The following is a 23,773-nucleotide window of genomic DNA, read 5'->3' as shown; positions in this document are numbered from 1 at the left end:
GTATAGTAAGGCTTTTTTCTTTAAAAAACGACATAGTATAGTAAGGCTTTTTTCTTTAAAAAACGACATAGTATAGTAAGGCTTTTTTCTTTAAAAAACGACATAGTATAGTAAGGCTTTTTTCTTTAAAAAATGACCATGTATAGTAAGGCTTTTTTCTATTAAAAACGACCATGTATAGTAAGGCTTTTTTTTCTTAAAAAACGACCATGTATAGTAAGGCTTTTCTTAAAAAACGACATAGTATAGTAAGGCTTTTTTCTTTAAAAAACGACATAGTATAGTAAGACTTTTTTCTTTAAAAAACGACATAGTATAGTAAGGCTTTTTTCTTTAAAAAACGACATAGTATAGTAAGGCTTTTTATTAAAAAAGGGAAAACTATGTCTTTTTTAAAGAAAAAAGCCTTAGTATACTGTCGTTTTTTAAAGAAAAAAGCCTTACTATACTATGTCGTTTTTTAAAGAAAAAAGCCTTAGTATACTATGTCGTTTTTTAAAGAAAAGCCTTACTATACTATGTCGTTTTTTAAAGAAAAAAGCCTTACTATACTATGTTGTTTTTTAAAGAAATAAGCCTTACTATACTATGTCGTTTTTTAAGAAAGAAAGCCTTACTATACTATGTCGTTTTTTAAGAAAGAAAGCATTACTATAAGCGACATAGTATAGTAAGGCTTTTTTTCTTAAAAAACGACATAATATAGTAAGGCTTCTTTCTTATGTCGTTTTTTAGGGAGCTTTACTATACTTAGTATAGTAAAGCTTTTTTCTTTAAAAAAACGACTGTCATTTTTAACAAATATTGGGTTATTTAAGGATGTTAGGGGGCTGAAGACCCCCTAAAATAAGCCTAGTTCCAAAACTGGTTGATCATGAGGAGGAAAAAAAAGTCACTCTCTCATCCACATGATTTTATCCAAAGATTTGACATGGAGCCCCAAATTAAAAACACTTCAAGTGCGTTATAACATCTTGCTAAAGTTGTTCATGGCTTCTTTGACTTTCTCCAGCTCTGTCTGACTCTGTCGTAACTGAAACAAAAAACAACAACAACAAAAAAAAAGCTTGTTAGCAGCTAGAACTTGGGAAAGAAGAAAAGTTTCATGGCAACAGACAGCTTGTTGTTCTCTCGTCACCTTTTCGGCGTCCTGCTGCTGCACTTTGAGCGGCACCTTTTCCTTGTAGTCGTTCTTGGCCATTTTTCCCCGCAATTTGTCCATCACCTTGTCCAGATCGCCTTCCTTGGCACACAGCTTGGCCAACTCTTTGTCCACGTCGATCAGACCCTGAGGCACACCAAAACGTCACTGGGGTCTCAAATTGGCCCGTGGCGGGGCGCGTGCGTGGGTCACCTTGATCATAAGGTTGACGGTGCAGCGGTCCGACGCGATGGCCACGGCGCAGCCCGACGGCGCCGGCTGTTCGGCGCCCAGCTGCACCACCGCCTGGCAGTATGACAGCGTCTGGATTTGAACGCCCCACGTCTCCACTAGCGACGCGGTGGCCGAGTCGGCGCACTGAAGGTAACCTTGAAGATAGAAAAATACAATTACAATGGTACCTCGACATACGAGCACCCTGACATACGAGCATTTCAAGATACGAGTAAAATTTCGAGCAAATAATTAGCTCTAGATACGAGAAAAATTTCAAAATAAGGAAAGCCAGGTGGCCAAGACATGAGAGGCTGTTTATCATTGTAGCGTCTTTTTTGCCGCATCTCTTTCGTGTATAACAGATATCTACGAGGACTGGGCAGAGCGTTGCATTTTTTTCAGTGTTTTTTTCCGTCACTCAGCGCGAATGGCGTAGCGATCGCTAGTAATTAGAATTAAGTTTAGTGTAAGGATTAAACTAATTTTTGAGTGTGTCTGCATCGTAATCCAAGTTCATTTAAATGTGTTTATGTTATATTAGGATTCACCGGTGCAAAAAGTCTCCCCCGCCCCCTCTCTGTCCACTCTCTTTCCCCCCTTCGAAATCCATATAATTTTAGTCCTATTAAACACTTTATTAATATTTAACCACTAGTTTTGTGTTACTTTGTTAATAGATGGCGAATTCAAATAAATAAAACATTTTTTCCAATCCAATATCCTGTTTTGGGTGTTTTTTCAGAGGGTTGGAACAAATTAATTTGTTTTTAGTTCATTTCAATGGGAAACGTGCGTTTGACTTACGAGAATATCGATATACGAGCTCAGTCCTTGAATGCATTAAGCTCGTATCAGAAATTCAGAATAGTCCAGGTAGAAAAGCGGATGAGGGATGATAGTGAAGAAACATTAGCGTCCGTGGAACAAATGAAATGACGTGGCGCTCTAAATCCGGCCTGGAGTTTAAACATCAACATTGAATCTCATGCGTCACTTGGTACACGGTCGATTGGTCGCCGGTCTTTTGGTTATTGATAATTACCATTTAAAATTATTGCTCAAATTCCCTAAATACAAACTGCGAATGACTATTTAGTCATACTTAATGCCCTAGTCATTATTAGGCTAAAGAAAAGCTCAAAATTTCCCAGACTTTTATTGTTTTTTGTTGGAGAACTTGTTCTTGACCCTGACTGACGTCGCTTCTTAAAGGGACAACGCATGTACATACAAACTCTCAACAACACTGACACGTCGCCTCAGTGAAACTGCTCATGGCCTTTGTTGGCTTTTATTGATGCGTAGACCGTGTTGTTTTACCTTGTTTTGTCGCCGGTCTTTTGGTCGCCGGTCTTTTGGTCGCCCGGACCCAAACAACGGGCGACCAAAAGACCGGCGACAAAACAAGGTAAAACAACACGGTCTATGCATCAATACAAGCCAACAATGGCCATGAGCAGTTTCACTGAGCCGACATGTGAGTGTAGAAGAGTTTGTATGTACATGCGTTGTCCCTTTAAGAAGCGACGTCAGTCAGGGTCTTAACAAGATCTCCAACAAAAAACAATTAAAGTCCGGCAAATTTGGAGCTTTTCTTTAGCCTAATAATTAATAGAGCATTAAGTATGACTAAATAGTCATTCGAAAGTTTGTATTTAGGGAATTTGAGCAACAATTTAAATGGCAATTATCACTTACCTTCCGGGCGACCAAAAGACCGGCGACCAATCGACCACACACGGCGTCACTTACAGTCAGCTCTGGTTTTGGTGAGGTTGTAGTCAGCTCTGAGCGAGCGGATGGTCTTCACCACGTTCATGACAAAGTCCATGTCGCCGTCTACCTCGTGGCTATTCCAGCAGAACTGCCGACAAAAATGTTCAATTTCAACTCACGACTCCCTCCGCCATCCACCGCCAACGCGTCTCGCCGACCTCTCGGGCGTCCGGGTACGACGTGACGCAGACGGACGGCGCGTCCAGCCGCGCCCGACGCCGCGGCAACCTCTGGTAGAGCTCCTCGGTGACGAATGGCATGACGGGCGCCAGCAGCCGCAGGCCGACGTCCAGGCACGTGTACAAGGTTTGCCTGCACGCTTCGGCTCGTTCCTCGTCGACGGGCGCGCTGAAAACCGGTTTGGCGCTTTCCTACGGGGAAAAACGACGAGTCGCGTGTCGGCGTCTCCGCGGAAGCCAATCAAAGGGCGGCAGATTCGGTACCAGGTAGACGTCACAGAGTTCGTAGAGCCAGAAGTTATAAATGGCGGTGGTGATGGCGGGGAAGTCGTACGCCTTGAAGCCGTGGTCGCACAACGAGACCGCGGCGCTGAGGCGGGATAAAATCCAGCGGTCGGTGACACCCTCGTCGCCTCGCAGCTGCGATTTGGAGACAAAAAATAACATTTTTATAGACAGATAAACACATTAACACACGGTTTTGTTTTGTTTTATGACCTGGGCGGTCTGGGAGGGCACGAAGGCGTCTCCCAGTGTCTTGATGGAAAACTTGACGGCGTTCCACAGCTTGTTGCAGAAGTGACGGTAGCCCAGAATGCGGTTGACGTCCAGGTTGATGTCCCTGCCTGGCGGCGGAAGATCACGTTTCGGTGACGTGGAAAACGGTAGGAATTCACTCCAAGGAGCAACTCATCCATCATCAAATTGATCTTAGAACCAATAAAGCCGTCAAAAACGCACTCAGCCGTTTGGTCGCCCGGAAGGTTATTGATAATTACCATTTAAATCGTTGCTCAAATTCCCTAAATACAAACTGTGAATTACTATTTAGTCATATTTAATGCCCTATTAATTATTAGGCCAAAGAAAAGCTCCAAATTTCCCGGACTTTTATTGATGTGATGTATCCATCACGGCAGAATGCCAAATTACGAGTCCGAAATTATCACTTATTTAGGTCTTATGCCGGGAAAACCCACCTTATGGAGAAGCACTACCAATTTCGTCATATGCCGTTTCTGGGTATGATGACAATTAGGCTTTTGTCGAGTCAATGATGATGACAAAGCCTATGTCCGATTATTATTATTATTATTATTTGTGAATTGGCCTCGGCCCAGTCCAAATGGATTGGACCTCTAGTGAACCGTCAAGCAAAATGTAGTTGACCTTCCTGCTTTGTCTCCATTTTTTTTCCTAAATGGTGTTTTTGTGACCTTTCTGGTTGAACACTTCATATGCTATGCTTGATATGTGGGAGTGTTGCCTTCACCTTGACTGGTGTACGCGCAGAGAGCAAATCGCAGGGCGTCCGTCCCGCACTCGGGAATGCCGTTGGGGTAGTCGGACTTCTGGCCCTGCTTGGCTCGCTCCACCTCCACCGGATCCAAATTGCTGTAGGTGAGCTGTGCGTGCAGACCCTGGAACAAGGAAGGGGTTAAATAAAAGGATTAAAAGAACTGGATTAAAAGCCCTGAATATTCCGTTTTTTATAGATCTAAAACAATGTTTATTTTAGCTTTATTTTATAAATATTTTTAGATTTTACAAAATGATTCTTGAACTAAAAACAATAAAAATGGATTAAAAAATGACAATTATTGATTTAAAAGGGGGAAAAAAATCAGGAAATTCATTTTTTATAGATCTAAAACAATGTTTATTTTAGCTTTTTTTTTAAATATATTTTTAGATTTTACAAAATGATTTTTGAACTAAAAACACAGAAAATTTGATTTAAAAAATACAATTATTGATTAAAAAGGGGCAAAATCTGGAAATTTAATATACATCTATACTCTTCATTTTAATAAAGAAAGTTGGCACTCATGATTGACTTTCCCGGGCCACACAAAATGATGCAGCGGGCCAGATTTGGCCCCCGGGCCGCCACTTTGACATGTTGTGACATGCTTTTTGGCATGCTTAACCCTAGAATGGTAACCCTCTATTTCAGGGGTTAGGTTACCTTTCACACTTCTGAAATAGAGGGTTACCATGGTTACCGGGGGAAACAAATGGGTACCCTTCATTGCACCGTCTTGCTTAGGACCCATTTTCTTTCCCCGGTAACCATGGTAACCCCCTATTTCAGAAGCGTGAAAGAGTAACCCCTGAAATAGAGGGTTACCATTCTAGGGTTAATAAAGCTTACAAGAGAAGACACACCTTCAGGGAGTAATGTGAGGTACAAAAAAATAGCATAAGTGTGTGTGTGTGTGTGTGTGTGGCTAGCATTAAGTAGCAATTCCGCTTCACCTCCAGGGAGATTCCGGTAATGACATCAAGCGGGTCGATGACGTTGCCCAGGGATTTGCTCATCTTCCTCCCGTGGGCGTCCCTCACCACGGCGTGCAGATAAACCTTGGAGCAATGACACGGGACTCCTCGTTATGTTGTCCGTATTACGCCAACGAGAATCGCCCTGGACGAGCGACCCCCCCCCACCACGGCGTGGCGAGAGCTCACCTCTTTGAAGGGCAGCTTGCCGGTCAGTTTGAGGCCCATCATCACCATACGTGCAACCCAGAAGAAGAGGATGTCGTGACCCGTTTCCAGCAAGGTGCCAGGGTAGAACACGTTCAGGTCCTCCGTCTAAGGTTGAATGTTATTCAACGTTACTTCCATTTTTAAATGTGGACATATAATTCAATGGGATGTTATTTCATGTGCACTGTGAAATCAAGTCGTGTATGAAATTTGTTTTGTCTTTTTTTTTCTCACTAAAATTATTCTTAAATGAATCATTTTAATAATTTTTATTTTTATTTATTTTTTTAATTCCATTTTAATTTTTGGGGGGACGAATATTTTTATTCTTTTGAAAATTAAGTGGGATTTCTCTGATTTATTTTATTGAAGATTACATACTTTCTTATTTAAATATAAAAATGTATGTCATTGTTCATATTGAACTCGAATTTTCAGTTCATTTTTATTTAGTAAAATTATTCTTAAGTGAATCATTTTAATAAAATGTGTTTTTTTAAATTCCATTTTAATTTTTTGGGGGGACGAATATTTTTATTTTTTGAAAATTAAGTGGGATTTCTCGGATTTATTTTATTGAGGATTACATATATTCTTATTTAAATATCAAAATGTATGTCATCGTACGTATTCAACTCGAATTTTCAGTTCATTTTTATTTACAAAAATTATTCTTAAATGAATCATTTTAACAAAATGTATTGATTTCTTTTAATTCTATTTTAATTTTTGGGGGACGAATATTTTTTTTTTTTTTTAAATTAAGTGGGATTTCTCTGATTTATTTTATTGAGGATTACATATATTCTTATTTAAATATCAAAATGTACGTCATCGTACGTATTCAACTCGAATTTTCAGTTCATTTTTATTTAAATATAAAAATGCATGTAATCCTCAATAAAATAAATCTGAGAAATCCCACTTGATTTTCAAAAGAATAAAAATGTAAATGGAATTTTAGAAGAAAAAAAATGTGTGCCTTTTTATTTTGTGGGGGAAAAATGATCAGTTATACCCTTCTTCCATAAACAATCTATTCAAAATACTTTTTTAAATAAAATAAATAAATAGATATTTGACAACAAAGGTCCTAAAGTGGCTGTACTAATTGCTTTTGTCAATTTGCTAAAACCTGAATTTCTCCATTATCCAAGGTCTCACACAACCCTTGTGAGGATAAGCAGGATGTCAAGGAATGAATATCACAGGTCGAAGAATGGATCGAGTTCAAAACTTTCACACCAAACTCTATTACGCTATGTGTTGTAGGGGTGTCGAGAGAAGAGGCATTTCAAATAGATAATTAAGCTGACAATGCCACTTTGTTTTGCAGCCCGAATGACAATTTTGGGTTGTTCCCTCCCTGCAGTGCCGTTTGTTTTTTTGTACCTCATTAGGCCAGCCGAAGATGGAGAAGGGGAAAATGCCGGATGAGAACCAAGTGTCCAGAACGTCTTCATCTGAAACAACAAACGGTACCATTATACAGTGGTACCTCAACATACAAGCATTTCGAGATACGAGTAAAACTGTCCCTCTCTCTCTCCCCTCCGCAAAATCCGTCTAATTTTAGTTGTATTAAACACATTTTATTACTATTAAACCACTAGTTATGTGTTACTTTGTTAATAGATGGCGATTAGAAGAAATAAACATTTTTTTCCAATCCAATATCCGTTTTTTTGTGTTTTTTCAGAGGTTTGGAACGAATGAATTTGTTTTTAGTTCATTTCAATGGAAAACGTTCGTTCGAGTTACGAGAATATCGACATACGAGCTCAGTCACGGAACGAATTAAGCTCATATCTCGAGGTACACTGTATATCTGAAATCCCGCCTGGGGGGGAAAAGTGACCTTGTCTTAGTGTAAGTTTATCAGGAGTCACATTGAAGCGCTTGGCCGCTTTTTCTCGGGCCTCCTCGACGGTTCTCCCGCTCACCCAGTAATGACCGTCCACATCCTGGAAGGACAGAATGATTGATCCTCAAAAAGTTTCAAGGTAAACGCCTGGAAAGTTTGTCTTACTTCTCCTGGCTTGACGGAGGGATCGTTGACAGTGATGAAGTAAGCAGGGATGCGGTGACCCCACCACAGCTGCCGGGATATGCACCAATCCCTGAGAGGAGGGTGGGGGGGGTTCCAATCATTGAGAAAGTGATTAGATGACAGCGATAGACGTCTCGTTTCTTTTCAAACGGGAGGGCTGACAGCGATCATTGATTATGAGCACCTTATGTTGTCCATCCAGTTGAACCAAGTTTTGAGGTGGTGGTCGGGGATAATTTTGAGGCGCCCATCTCGGACAGAATCTGCAGCCTGTTTGCCCATGTCTGTGCAGTTGACGTACCACTGGGGCTTCAGAAAAGGTTCCACGATGTCCTTGGAACGACTACGCAGAAACGTAAAAACACACAAATAATAGCAAATTCAAAAATAATTCAAAAGCAAGAGCAAATCAAATAAAATCATGAAAAAAATACACTTAGGCTACATAAAACTCCCAAAAACAAAAATGCGACCCAGAGAAAGACAAAAAAAAACTCCAAATATACAAAACTAAACCTCAAATAAGACAAAACAATCCCCCTAAAACACACACACACACACACGTATATGTATATGTATGTATGTATGTAATTATGTATGTATGTATGTATGTATGTATGTATGTATGTATGTATGTATGTATGTAATTATGTATGTATGTATGTATGTATGTATGTATGTATGTATGTATGTATGTATGTATGTATGTATGCATGTATGCATGTATGCATGTATGCATGTATGCATGTATGCATGTATGCATGTATGCATGTATGCATGTATGCATGTATGTATATATATACACACACATCCACACACATCCACACACACACACATACACACATATATATATAAACACAGAAAACAACAAATTACCCTAAGACACACGAAAAGCACAAACAAAATAAAAAAACACCCAAAAATAAATAAATCCATCAATCCCTATTCATCATCGCTTAACCTCATCGGGGGTGCTGGAGCCTATCCCAGCTAACCAAGGACAAAAGGCAGACCACACCCTAAACAAATACCAAAAAAAACATACACCACAAAAACACACAAACACGCATAACAAAAAAGAACCTAAAAAAATAAGCACAACAAAAAAATATGCTCAACACCCTAAACCACATATGTCAAAGTGGCGGCCCAGGGGCCAAATTTGGCCCGCCGCTTCATTTTGTGTGGACCGGGAAAATAAATCATGAGTGCCGACTTTCTGTTTTAGGATCAAATAAAAATGAAGAGTATAGATGTATATTAAATTTCCTGATTTTCCCCCTTTCAAATCAATAATTGTAATTTTTTAATCCATTTGTCTGTGTTTTTAGTTCAAAAATCATTTTGTAAAATCTAAAAATATATTTTAAAAAAGCTAAAATAAACATTGTTTAACAAAAAACCTGAATATTCAGGGCTTTTAATCCAGTTCTTTTAATCTATTTATAAATAAAAAAATATATTATATCTAAAAGGGTCTGGCCCACGTGAAATCAAGTTGACGTTAAAGCGGAACCAACCCGACTTTGACACACTTGCCCTAAACAAATACAAAAAAATGATACACCACAAAAACACACAAACAGGCATAACAAAAAAAAAAACTAAAAAAAACAAGCACGTTCAAAACAAAAAATATGCTCAACAATCCACCCCCATCCGAAAAAAAGAAACAGAGTGAACCCACAAAAATTAATTTTTAGGGGGTTATTTCATGAATGGAACGACAGCAAACCTGCAGACGGGCACCACCATAGGGTTGTCCTTGATCTCTTTAAAATGCCCCCTGTCCTTGAGTGCCTCCAAGACCGCTTTCCTGGCCTCGAAACGTTTCATGCCCTAAAATGTGTTAAAAAAAAAGACAAAAAACAAGAAAAAGTTAGCTAGGAAAAATGCCTTGGTAAGCACGACTGCCATCGTAATGAGGCCGTACCAAGAAGGGTGAGGGCACGTTAATGAGCAGCCCGTTCTCATCCAGGATGTTGATGAAGGGCAGGCCGTGGCGCACACCCACGTCGTAGTCGTTGTGATCGTGAGCTGGCGTGATTTTTACGGCGCCTGTCAAGAAAATGGCACCTTAGCTCATTGGCTGCCACTCAATGGAGAAAAATCCTCCCATATCGAACGGATTAAAGCTACAGTGGTACCTCCACATACGAGCATTTCGAGATAGGAGTAAAATTTCGAGCAAATAATTATCTCTAGATACGAGACAAATTTCAAGATACGAAAAAGCCAGGTGGCCAAGACCTGTTTATCATTGTAGCGCACTGTCTTTTTTTGCCGCATCTCTTTCGTGTATAATAGATATCTACGGGCACTGGGCGGAGCGTTGCATTTTTTTTCAGTGTTTTTTTTCCTCCCCCCTTAGCCTGTTAGCTCCCGTTGGCAGAGCGATTGCTAATTCAAGACTACTTCTCGTTGGCAAGTGGTCGTGCGTTATCCTATTGTGAGGACATTTGTGTGCATCATTTTCGGAATATTTTGAAGGGAATACAACAGCAAACAGCCCATTGATACTAAAAGTCAGGTTGGAGACGGGGCAAACAGAGCCAACCTGGCTAATTTTAGTAATATTAATAATAATCGGACGTCACCAGCGACAATAAAGACTCCATCTGGGTGGTCAAGCTGTTGTTTGTTTACAGCCGTTAGCAGGAGGTTAAGTGCCGTGTTAACGTTCGCATTCGGAGTTATATAGATCGCCGTTACTATAACGACCGTTAGCTCTCTCGGTAAATAATAGGGCCTACACCGTATTGCCAATAGCTCTAAATCCGGGGAACAGTGAGTGTCAATGATCCTACTGTCACAACACCATTCATTATGTATAAACATGCAAAGTCCTCCTCTACTAGTTATAACCACTAGTTATGTGTTACTTTGTTAATAAATGGTGAATTAGAAGAAATAAACTTTTTTTCCAATCCAATATCCTGTTTTTGCTGTTTTTTCAGAGGGTTGGAACAAATGAATTTGTTTTTTGTTCATTTCAATGGGAAACGTTCGTTCGAGTTACGAGAATATCGACATACGAGCTCAGTCCCGGAACGAATTAAGCTCGTATCTCAAGGTACGACTGTATTTTAATACGTGGCTAGGAAGTTGGCTCTTACCTGTTCCAAAGCTCATATCCACAAAGTCGTCAAAAACGACAGGCATCTTGCGGTCGCAAAAGGGATGCGACACCATCTTGCCCTTCAGGTGTTGGTACCGGGAGTCGTCCGGGTGCACCGCCACAGCCGTGTCGCCCAGCATCGTCTCGATACGGGTGGTCGCCACAATCACCTCCTCATCTGGAAAAGATTTCTCAGAATATTAATATTGCTATTCAGACGCTCCCCTACTTACGAACGAGTTAGGTTCCGAGCGATTGTTCATAAGTTGAATTTGTTCGTAAGTTGCTCAGTCCTATATTTTGTATTATAATTTATGTTTAAGGGCTATATAAGTATATTGAAGGTTTATATAAGTGCATTTGTATGTTTAAGGCTTGTATCAGTAACACGCATTGGTTTGTACTGAAAAAAACATTTAATAAAATGGAGAGAATATGTACAGTACTGTAGAGAGAGAGATTTATGTATTAGAAACTGGCCGAAAGGAGCGATCCAACGACGATTGCACAGTTTTCTTTTTTTTTTTTCATCATAAATGATGCGGTAGCACTGTATGGCATCATTCAATTGATTTGCAAACTTTGTGCAACTTTCAATATTTGCGTCCTGCTGCTCGATCTTTATGTTTATAAATGGTACTGACGGTCGAACGATTCAAGTTGTATTCCCGTGCAACGCTCCCCACTTTCTCACGCGCATCAAGCTTCGTTATTATTGCCACTCATTTCAAATGAAATGGCTTGCCTCTTCCTTGCATCTCCCTCAATAGAAGCCTTTCGCTTTTCACCAACCATATTGAATAATGGATGCACGAGATATTTCATGATAAAAATGAAAAAGGTTCTTTGCGCACCGGAGATACGTTCACGCACTTCCGCACTGCAACGAACTGGGCAGAAGAAGGTAGATGCTGGGTGAGCTGAGCCCTCACAGCGCCAGGCGTCGGTATTAGCGGCGGAAAGAAGCACTACTCGGAAAAAGGCGCGCAATACAAAATCCAACTTACGAACATTTTTCGACATAAACGCAATTTGCAGACATGTTCGTATGTACCGTTGTTCATAACTCGAATGTTCGTAACTAGGGGAGTCTTTGTACTTAGATGTGAACATCCCAAAATGATGCAAAAGAAGAAAATAGAACCTTCATATATTATGAGTAAAATGACATTTTTCAGAAGCATAAATCCTGCCGAGTGGAGGTGCTTAATTCTGTTCAGGTCAAAAATATCATATGAAGTTACCATTGCAAAAGTATTTTTTTAAACAGTATAATACAATAACAACAAATAGTGCTGTGTTTTTTTACAATTGCAAAAGTGCTTTAAAACTAGAGATATTTCCAGCAGGTGAAAATCCTGACCTCTACCGCTCCCTGCTGACAGATTTTCATCATTGAGGGAATTTGGAGTACCTGAGCCGTCCACTTTATAGGCAAAGGACACCAAGACTCCAAATTCCACTTTGTCTTTGTAGCCCGGCACAGGCAGCAGCGTTCTGCCCGTCAGCTCCTTCTTGTCCACCTTAAAAGAAAGCAAGTACCCCCGTGAACTCGGAAAGCCATCTCGTTTCCCAGCATTCTTTTCTGACTTGCCTCAATGTCAGAGATGGCGGAGTTGAGCGAGCAGGACCAGTTGACCAGCCTTTTGCTCCTGTAGATCACCCCCTCATCGTGCATGCGGATAAAAGCTTCCTGCACTGCGTAGGAAAGTTTCTGGGTAAAAAAAAGGGGGGGGATGTTTTAGCAGTGGTGTACCGTCAGGGCCTTCAAGGCCTTCTCTGCTGGCCTAAGAAATATCTGAATCATATATTATATTTTGTCCATCAATACTTATTGAATAATTCCAAATGGTCTGTTAGCTTCCTTTCATTGCTTTTCCCCCTGGTTGCACTGCTTCAAGATGTGTGTTTTCATATTGAAGCATTTAACCAATCACATTTCAGCCATTATTTGTTGCCAGGGTCAGAAATCTGCCTCAAGGCCTTCACAATCAGTTCTGCAGGCTCTGCTGCATTAAACAAGCAACGATAAAACTCTTGCTTTAACCAATCAGAATTGGATTTGGTGACACCAAGGCCTTCTCGCAGGCATAGGGATACGTCATCGCTTTCACCAACTATGATTGGCTAGTGACAGAGTGGACTAGCCAGAGCTACCAAACTGTATCTGGAGCAAGCTGCACAAGCAAATATATTGTGTTGATTTAAAGCCATTTTTAAGACAGAGTTTTCAAGAAAAAAAAGCTGGACATCGTTAAGAAAGGTCGGACAACTCCAAAGCAAGCAAGCCTGTCACAACCGGGAAGGAACATTTTCAGCACTAAATCGAATAAAAACATTAGTCTTAGCTTCGATGGCGATAGAAAAGGAGGAAAGGAGGATGGATATTGTGTACAGGTAAAAAGGATTTTTGGTGAGTAAAATATGGCTATATTCCTAAATAATATTTCAGTTGTATGAGGTTGTTATTGATGATTTTTTATGTGTTGCAGCTGTAGCTGCAGTAGAGGTTTTATGGACATAAAATAGTTTTTGAGGAGTGGATTGATTCCTAGAGCTGAAGGCGTCGCTAGGAAATTCACGGACCGCCACTGCGTTTTAGAGATGGGCAACAATTTTTGCAATTGGCAGAGGTTATGTGTTCAGTTCAAGACAAGGCAAGAATGGAGAAAGTGATAATTACCAAATTTGCAGGGTATTTTTCATAACGTCAAATGGAAGAATGGAGTAAATTTGAGGGTCATGAGGTCAAAGGTCAGAGGTCCGAAAAGGAATTTCGCAATAACTTCATAATGGATTCGCGTATTTAACTCCAATTTTCAATCTCGGATGTATATGACAAGAATAAGCGGTCAAAGGTCAGAAATATGGCAATGCTTTGAATTTGGCTATTTTGGTGCTTCTCTAGTGCTTAATTTCAATAATTATGGATCTGTGCGAGTCTGGACTGTTGAATTTTGAAAATTCTGACAATAGTCTACCAATAATGGGACTTGAAGAACCTCCAAAAAAGATTTGGATCATGTTTATGTCAACAAAGTCTAAACAATGAATCGACGAGCAAAATTGTCACTAAATAATTTGATAGTGGATAATTCTAGAGATGGTTTTGCAAGCATTTGCAGTTTAGCGACACTCACGGGGTCCATCGTGAAGCAAGCTCGGTCCCAGTCCAGAGAAGAGCCCAGCTTCTTCAGCTGGTGGTAGATGCGGTCTCCCTTTCTGTGGAGGCACGTTAAAAACTAAGGACCAAAGTTTCTTCGAGAAAAAACATCCCATCCACTCTGTGTCTACTCACTCGTTTTTCCACTTCCACACTTCCTCGATGAACTTCTCCCTTCCCAGGTCGTGGCGGCTTAAGCCCTTGTCCCTCATCAGTTTCTTCTCCACCACCACCTGGGTGGCGATGCCGGCGTGGTCGCAGCCCGGGTTCCACAGGGCGGTCTCGCCGCGCATTCGGTGCCTGGAGGAAGACCGGAAGCAGGTCCGTAGTATTCAAGTACCGTATTTTCACGACTATAAGGTACACTTAAAAGTCTTACATTTTCGCCAAAAGAGACAGCGCGCCTTATAATCCAGTGCGCCTTATATATGGACCAATATTAAAATTGTTATCACAAAATAAAATAAATCAGTTGATAGGGTACACCATCCTCTACAGGTCTCGCAAGTGCGGTAAGTAGCCTGCAACTTCATTTTCCCCAGTGTGCGGTTCATGCTGGGATATGTAGTTCTTTTGTCAATACACCCAGTATTGGTGCTCGCCGTCATTCCGGGTAGATTGACAAGAACTCCAGCCGCTAGATTGGCGTCAACAGAGCATTCAGAGCTAGACTGCGAACTATAGATATAAATATATTATATATGGATCAATATTGAGCCGCAACAGCTCTCACAACTACAGCAAGCAGCCCCCAACTCTATTTCCGGTGCGCAGTGACTGCTGAGATATGTAAAACGGTGTTTCATTTCGGTTGAGCTCGATCTAGCACATTAATTCTATGTTCGTTGTCATTCGCCTTGGAAGTCTCAACTGTGGTCCAAGATTTCAGGAAGCCAGAAATTACGGACTCGATTAATGACGACTTTGGTGAGACGGAGACGTGTGTGTTGGATGCCGCATTCGCCAACCTGTTCAACATGAGTTATTATGCTATTGCTGTGTCACGAAAATACTAATACTTTAACCTCGGAGAAATTTTTAAAAAACTGTTGTTTATTCATGTTGGGAGTGAATGGAGTTGTCAGAAAGCTGATTTGTAATCTATTAATAAAGTTTGGCTAACCTATCTGACTGTTTTGTTGACATTCCCTTTAGCATGTGTCAAAGTGGCGGCCCGGGGGCCAAATCTGGCCCGCCGCATCATTTTGTGTGGCCCGGGAAAGTAAATCATGAGTGCCGACTGTCTGTTTTAGGATTAAATTAAAATGAAGAGTATAGATGTATATTAAATTTCCTGATTTACCCCCTTTTAAAATAATAATTTTAAACTATTTTTTCTGTGTTTTTAGTTCAAAAATATTTTTAGAAAAATCTAAAAATATATTTTAAAAAAGCTAAAATAAACATTGTTTTAGATGTATAAAAAACTGAATATTCTGGGCTTTTAATCCAGTTATTTTAATCAATTTATAAAAGAAATCTAAATATTATATCTAAAATGGTCCGGCCCGCATGAAATCAAGTTGACGTTAATGTGGCCCGCAAACCAACCCGAGTCTGACACCCCTGATCTAGTGGATGCGTAATGTAACCCCAGCCTCTACTATAGTCCCGTATAATGTGGTGCGGTAGACCAGTGTAATGCGGAGCAGTGCGCCTTACAATGCGGTGCACCTCATATATGGAAAAAAATAAAATGTGTCATTCATTGAGGGTGCGCCTTATAATGTGGTGCGCCTTATAGCTGTGAAAATACGGTATTTCGACCGTATGAGTGGTGATAAAACCATTGTTACCATCTGGTCAGGGAATCCTGGATGGCGTTGGTGAGGGCGTGACCCAAGTGGAGGGATCCGGTCACATTGGGTGGTGGGATGCACATCATGAAGACACCTTTGGGGTTTGGATGGCTAATGCTTGGCCTCTGTTGAAAACATGAATATGTGATCGTCAGTAAAGGGAACAGTTCCTCCAAATTGATTTGACAGAATGGCAGCAAAAGAGGCATCTATTCGTAAAGACAAACGCCAAGGGTTCATCAAGGTGCGACAAAAACAACCCACAAAGTCCTTACCCCATATTCGGGCTTGAAAAATCCCTGCTTCTCCCACCAGGGGTACCAGGCAGCTTCCACATACTGAGGGCTGTACGAGTCAGGGAGTGGACTGACGACATCTGAGAGGACAGATAAATATCTTCAAATATGATATCACTTGAGGCAAATGATGCCATTTGTTTTTGTCACGTTAAATCGGCTACACTGGCGGGGTAAACTACTGTGAGCTCAAATAAATAAAAATAATCCCCGGATTTTCCAGACTATAAGTCACCATTTTTTATAGTTTGGCTGGGCCTGCGACGAATACTCAAATGCAGCGGCGGTCCGTGAATTTCCTACCGACGCCTTCAGCTGTCTGAATCAATCCAAAACAATTTTATGGCTATAAAACCTCTACTGCAGCTGCAGCGGCGACACATAAAAAAGCATCAATAATAACCTCATACAATTGAAATATTATTTAGGAACATAGCTATATTTTACTCACCAAAAATCATTTTTAATTGTACACAATATCCATCCTCCTTTCTTTCCTCCTTTTCTATCGCCATCGAAGCTAATGCTGAAAGTCGAGCCTATCCTGTCGTATTTCTGGCATACGGTTTTATTCGATTTAGTGCTGAAAATGTTTCTTCCCGGTTGTGACAGGCTTGCTTGCTTTGGAGTTGTCCGACCTTTCTTTCTTGAAAAGTCTGTCTTGAAAATGACTGACAGTAAATCTGCAAACAAATCCATTTCTTCTCCTCCTTCAGCCATTGTTGGTTGACAAAACCGCTATTAAATCAACACAGTTTGGTAGCTCTGGCTAGTCCACTCTATCACTAGCCAATCATAGTTGGTGAAAGCAATGACGTATCCCTACCTACGCCTGTGAGAAGGCAATTACGTATCCCTACGCCTGCGAGAAGGCCTTGGTGTCGGCAAATCGAATTCTGATTGGTTAAAGCAACACTTGTTTTATGCAGCAGAGCCTGCAGAACTGATTGTGAAGGCCTTGAGGCAGATTTCTGACCCTGGCAACAAACAATGGCTGAAATGTGATTGGTTAAATGCTTCAATATGAAAACACATCTGGAAGCAGCGCAACCAGGGGAAAAGCAATGAAAGGAAGCTGACAATTTGGAAATATTAAAAAGTATTCATGGACAAAATATAATTAACATCAGTCTGTGATTCAGATATTTTTCTAGGCCAGCAAAGAAGGCCTTACAGGCCCCGACGGTCCACCACTGCTCAAATGCGACCTATGTGTATTTTTTTCTATCTAACCACAACAGCCTCTTATGTTTTTATTTTTTAGGTTATAATTTTCTGGAAAAAACAATGTTAAATTCCTATTTAGCCCGTTTTCTCCATTTCACCTTTTTTTACATTAACATGCATGTTCTTAGTTTCTAAGAAAATAAAAAAAATGCCCTCCAAAAAGTGTGACTTATAGACATTTTTCCTCTCCATCGTGCATTATTTGGTTGAAGCGACTAAAACTAAGGTGCGACTTATAGTCCGAAAAAAGTGGTATATATATTTAAAAATCACCTTTTTTCTCCCCAGGGGGAGTAGTAATGTCGTAGGAAATGACTCCCAACTCCTTCTTCTCAGGTTTGGCTTTTTTCTAACAAAGGAAAGACAAAATTGAACATAACTCAAAAATAAAAAGGTGAACTGTGAAAAATGTACCTCAGTGGCTGGCTGTGTCTTCTTTTTTGCCTCCATTTCCTTCTTCTGCTGGAACTTCTCAAGCTTCTCCCTCTTCTTTGCCTCTTTCTTCAACTGGGCTTCTGTCTTTGGCGGCCCTGAAAGAGTCCAGACGTGGCTATTTGTCCTAAAACAACAACAAAAACCATCGTAATACTAAGGGTGTAACTGTTCACGGACAAAAAAAAACTTTGCTGCTTTTGACCTTCCGAGTCCTTTAATTACACGATGTTCAATCACACGGCATCTCTTAAGTGCTCTAAAATAATCTTCATTGACGCTGTAATAATAACAGTTCAAATAGAATTGTGCTGAGTAAAATATGCCGCCAAAACATGGTCATTTTCAAATACAGTGGTACCTTGACATACGAGCATTTCGAGATACGAGTAAAATTTCGAGCAAATAATTATCTCTAGATACGAGACAAATTTCGAGATACAAGAAAGCCAGGTGGCCAAGACATGAGAGGCTGTTTATGATTTTAGCGCATTGTCTTTTTTGCCGCATCTCTTTCGTGTATAACAGATATCTACGAGCATTTTTTCCGTCACTCAGCGCGAATGGCGGAGCGATCGCTACGAGCAGTATATATCACTTCTCGTTGGCCGCTCACAAGAACATCAGGGGCACTGGCTCGCAACTCCCTCGTGTAATGTCTCTGGTTGCAACTCCCTCTTTGTAATGTCTCAGCGAGCATTGGGCGGAGCGTTGCATTTTTTCAGTGTTTTTTTTCCCCTTAGCCTGTTAGCTCCCGTTGGCGGAGCAATCGCTAATTCAAGACTACTTCTTGTTGGCAAGTGGTCGTGCGTTATCCTATTGCGAGGACATTCGTGTGCCTCATTTTCGGAATATTTTGAAGGGAATACGTACAACAGCAAACAGCCCATCGATAGTGAAAATCAGGGTGGAGGCTGGGCAAATACAGCCAACCCGGCCGGTATCAAACTTAAATACGAAATTAGAAATAAGTTTATTGTAAGGTTCGATTCAACTTATTTTTGAGTGTGTCTGCATCGTAATCCAAGTTCATCTAAATTTGTTTATGTTATGTTACGAGCATGTTGCCGTGCAAAAAGTGCCCCCCCCCCCTCCGCCCTTCTCTCTTTCCCCCCTTCGAAATCTGTATAATTTTAGTACTATTAAACACATCTTAGTAATATTAACACTAGTTATGTGTTACTTTGTTAATAGATGGCGAATGAGAAGAAATAAAACATTTTTTCCAATCCAATATCCTGTTTTTGGTGTTTTTTCAGAGGGTTGGAAACAATTAATTTGTTTTTAGTTCATTTCAATGGGAAACGTTCGTTCGAGTTAGGAGAATATCGACATCCGAGCTCAGTCCCAGAACGAATTAAGCTCGCATCTCGAGGTACCACTGTATTGCCACTAAAAAAAAATGTATTTTTGTTTTTCCTTTTGTACCAAAAAGTGACCCCCCGCACAAAAGTACATACCAAACTGTGACTTGTGTGTACCGCTAGTTTACATTCTTAACTGACCATCAGGGGTGAGTGCTGTCGTGTTGCCGGTACTATCAGTAGTAGGGGCAGGTGTACTCTGTATCATTGTGGCCTCTGTATTTGTCTTCACCAGTGTCATCTTCTCACACAGTGTGATTTTGCCCAGCACCTTGACGAAGTGGGGTTGGTTGATGCAAGTGGTAAACCATCTGGTAACATTGGTCAACACCTTCCTATCATTGGGCTCCAAAGCCTGTGGAAGATGAACATGAATATTTTGAGGGTCTTAATTTTGAAACCACTTGTTTAAAAATAACTAAATACAAAAAATTGGTGCTACTATCGCAGTTAAATACTTGAATACAGTGGTACCTCGACATATGAGCACCCCGACATACATTTCGAGATACGAGTAAAATTTCGAGCAAATAATTATCTCCGAGAAATCCAGGTGACCAAGACATGAGAGGCTGTTTATCATTGTAGCGCACTGTCTTTTTTGCTGCATCTCTTTCGTGTATAACAGATATCTACGAGCACTGGGCGGAGCGTTGCATATTTTTCAGTGTTTTTTTTCTGTCACTTGGCACGAATGCCGGAGCGATCGCTAATACGAGGAGTATATATTACTTCTCGTTGGCTGCTCATAAGAACATCAGGGGCGCTGGTTCGCCCCCGCAACTCCTCGTGTAATATCTCTGGTCGCAACTACCTTTTTGTAATGTCTCTGCGAGACTTTTTTTTTTTCCCCCCCTTAGCCTGTTTGCTCCCGTTGCCAGAGCGATCGCTAATTCAAGACTACTTCTAGTTGGCAAGTGGTTGTGCGTTAGTTATCCTATTGTTAGGACATCTGTGTGCATCATTTTCGGAATATTTTGAAGGGAATACAAAAGCAAACAGCCCATCCATAGTAAAGTCAAGGTGGAGGCGGGGCAAACAGCCAACCCGGCGGGGAGAACAAAAGGTATAAAAATGTAAAACAAAATTAGAATTAAGTTTAGTGTAAGGTTAGATTAAACTTTTTTTTAATGTGTCTGCATCGTAATCCAAGTTCATTTCAATGTGTTTATGTTATATTACGATTCACCTGTGCAAAAAGTCTCCCCCGCTCGAAACCCCGCCCCCCTCAACATTCCTCTCTCTACCCTCCGCGAAATCCATCTAATTTTAGTTCTATTAAACACATTTTATTACTATTAAACCACTAGCTATGTGTTACTTTGTTAATAGATGCCGAATTAGAAGAAATAAAATATTTTTTCCAATCCAATCTCCTGTTTTGGGTGTTTTTTCAGAGGGTTGGAACAACTTAATTTGTTTTTAGTTCATTTCAATGGGAAACGTTCGTTCGGATTACGAGAATATCGACATACGAGCTCAGTCCCGGAACGAATTAAGCTCGTATCTCAAGGTACCACTGTATGTGTGTGGTTAATTTTCATTAATTCATGCATTGCCCAGGCCTCTTTTGTATTTTTACAATGTATCTTTATGGTCCATGTCTCATCGAATTCGTTCTTGACTCCTAAAAAGTCTTGTTTTGATATTGGTGAATTCCTATCTCAGGGCGGTCTTGGTATCAAATTTATTCTTAGGCAGAAAAATAAGGACACAAGTAAAAGAGCTGAAATTACGCACATATTTGAAGGGTAGAAGAAGAGCTGAGACCACCGCCATGTCAGCAAGGGTGATGCTCTCCCCCACCAGGTATGTTTTTGGCTCGAGCATCATATCCAGAACCTTAAGAATGCGCAACAGCTCAGCGCGGGAAGTCTGCTGGAGCTGACGCAAAAACAAGACGTGTCAAAAAAGCATGGCCTTAACAATGATTCCACTCAATTTTCTACCTTCTTATCCAACGTGGCACCCATGAGGGGGAAGACGACAGCGCAAGATGACGGGATGAGCTCGTTGTCGGCGAAGCTGAGCCACTGCCGCACCTCGCTTTGCTGTTTGACATCCGCGCCAGCTCTTTTCCCCAGCGAGGCCAGGTACCAGGCCACGGCATTGGCACCGCTCAACACGGTGGCGCCGTCTCCGGCTGCCAGCACCAAAATTGGTGTCGAGCGGGCACAGAGAGCGGCGGGGGGAGCATGGGTGACGGTCTTGACTTTAGAGGACGAGGACGGCGGCGACTCGGCAGCAAGGAGCGCCAGGAGGCTCCGGAAGTCATCGGAATGGGGGGACACGTAAAGAGTGGCCATCCCTGAAATACGTGGAATGTTACACGGTCATGATGACAATGATACGAGAGCGTCCAAAAAGTTCAAATAATTGGACTTTTATTGCAATTAATTGCATGTACAGTGGTACCTCGACATACGATCTAAATCTGTTCCGCGACTGAGATCGTATGTCGAGCTTTTCGTAACTCGAGCGGACGTTTCCCATTGAAATGAATTAAAAACAAATTAATTCATTCCAACCCTCTGAAAAAACACCCAAAACAGGATATTGGATTTGATTTTTTTTAATTTCTTCTAATTCGCCATCTATTAACAAAGTAACACATAACTAGTGGTTTAATAGTAATAAATGGGTTTAATAGAAGTAAAATTAGACGCATGTTTGAGGGGACTTTATCTACGGCAACAACGCACTCGTAAACGAACAAACAAATTTAAATTAACTTGGATTAATATATACAGACACACTCAAACATACGTTTACTGAATTCTAATTTTGTTTTATTTTTTTTTTTTACCTTCGTTCTGGGCGGGTTAGCTTTTTGCCCCGCCTCCACCCTCACGTTCGCTATCGATGGGCTGTTTGCTGTTGTTTTCCCTTCAAAATATTCCGAAAATGATGCACACAAATGTCCTCACAATAGGATAACGCACGACCACTTGCCAACGAGAAGTAGTCTTGAATGAGCGATCGCAGGGGCGCTAACAGGCTAAGGAAGGAAAAAAATGCAACAGCTCAGCCTAACCACGTATTGATTGTGGGTAATGAAGTTTTATTCTGAGAAAGGGTGCCATTGGATATCGGTGTTGTGTGCACGAGTATACTTCATTACCCAGAAAGCCCTCTTTTTGCCCGTGCATGCGCGTTGTGCGTTTTCTGGTCCATCTGTAGCGGAAACCCGTCTGAATAAATCGTTGAGTGCTCGTAGATATCTGTTATACACGAAAGAGATGCGGCAAAAAAGACAATGCGCTACAATGCTAAACAGCCTCTCATGCCATGGCCACCTGGCTTGGTCGCATCTCGAAATTTTGATCATATCTAGGGCGAATTATTCGATCGAAATTTTCATCGTACCTCGAGCTTGTCGTAGGTAGAGCTGATCGTAGGTCGAGGTACCACTGTATTATTTTAATCATATTTGGGATGTAAATGAGCGGTTTGAAATCTATATGTCACTTGGAAGACTCGTCCTTTGAAGTCAGGAGAATAAATCACCAATTTCATGACGATAAGATATCCATATCATTGGACAACAATACAATATTTTCCGATATTACAAAGTCTCACCATTCAATTTGATGGCCTTTGATCGATTTTGAAAAAAAAATAAGGAACATTATGTTCATACACAATCCAATCCATTTCACCTAAGTTAAAACAAAGTACACAGCCGTTTTTAGCGTTGTTGATTAAACATTTCAGACTAATAAAATCCCTTAACATCACAATACAGTGGTCGCGAGGGTCACAAAATTGAGTTATTCATTGTAAAATTACAACTTCAACACGATCAAAACAATCCACGGGGCACACAAGTGCTTCCATGTGTTGGGATATTCTGTTTATTGAGTAATAAAGACAAATATCGCGTTACGTGTGTGTAAAATGTGTTTTTTAGAGTTTACCCTCCGGCCAGCTGTCAAAAACTGATTAAAGTTAATGCTATGTTAGTCAAAGTCAATATTTGCGATTTATTTGCAAAGATGTTGGTTAAAGATGTTTGCATGCTTAGTTTGCGTGTGTGTGTTGGATTTACCTGTAAAGAAACTATGAAAGACGACAGCCGGTCAAAAAGCTGTTCACCGCATTAAGGCACCCACGCCACACTAGCAATCTGAAATTCTGACGCAATGAGGCAACAGTTCCGGGTTTGATACGCCACTTCCGGCAAAGAGCGGAAGTCTTCAAAAAAATGTATTGGCCTCCATTAAAAGCGCTTTGTTATTGTCACAATAATCGTTGATTAAAATAGGTTATTGTTAAACGTTAATCCTTAACATAAAATAGTAATGTTGATTCATTTTCTTTTTTCAGAAACGCAAAATCGCTTTTTTTATCAACTCATTAAAACATTTGTGGCGTAAAAATTAACTTCCGTTCCCTTCATTTTGCTAAAATATTTTAATTTGTATTTTTTTTAACCTTCATTTCGAGAAAGGAGATTGTGCAGTATAATTTGGTTGGTGATTTTGATTATATTACATTTCTT

General features: G+C 40.6%; 1 protein-coding gene across 1 annotated transcript; it reads right to left on the bottom strand.

Moving 5' to 3' along the window:
• Positions 1–898: 898 nt before the first annotated feature.
• LOC144073541 (valine--tRNA ligase-like) lies at positions 899–23,462 on the bottom strand. The gene is made up of 29 exons (XM_077599474.1): positions 23,321–23,462; positions 21,222–21,580; positions 21,013–21,156; positions 19,414–19,627; positions 17,891–18,006; positions 17,750–17,825; positions 16,229–16,329; positions 15,951–16,078; positions 14,290–14,454; positions 14,132–14,213; positions 12,586–12,705; positions 12,406–12,514; positions 10,990–11,169; positions 9,807–9,931; positions 9,609–9,712; positions 8,058–8,216; positions 7,853–7,943; positions 7,682–7,787; positions 7,216–7,286; positions 5,803–5,928; positions 5,593–5,697; positions 4,607–4,754; positions 3,832–3,959; positions 3,598–3,753; positions 3,313–3,525; positions 3,131–3,242; positions 1,355–1,530; positions 1,139–1,288; positions 899–1,033 (listed from the first exon to the last, which is right to left on the bottom strand). The coding sequence occupies exons 2-29, from the start codon at positions 21,576–21,578 to the stop codon at positions 965–967; spliced, it is 3,831 nt and encodes a 1,276-aa protein (XP_077455600.1). The 5' UTR covers positions 21,579–21,580; positions 23,321–23,462; the 3' UTR covers positions 899–964.
• Between the last annotated feature and the right edge of the window lie 311 nt (positions 23,463–23,773).

Source organism: Stigmatopora argus, chromosome 4, assembly GCF_051989625.1.
Source record: "Stigmatopora argus isolate UIUO_Sarg chromosome 4, RoL_Sarg_1.0, whole genome shotgun sequence".
Lineage (NCBI taxonomy): Eukaryota > Metazoa > Chordata > Actinopteri > Syngnathiformes > Syngnathidae > Stigmatopora > Stigmatopora argus.
Note: the sequence above shows the minus strand (reverse complement) of the source record. Positions and strands in the feature narration are given on the sequence as shown.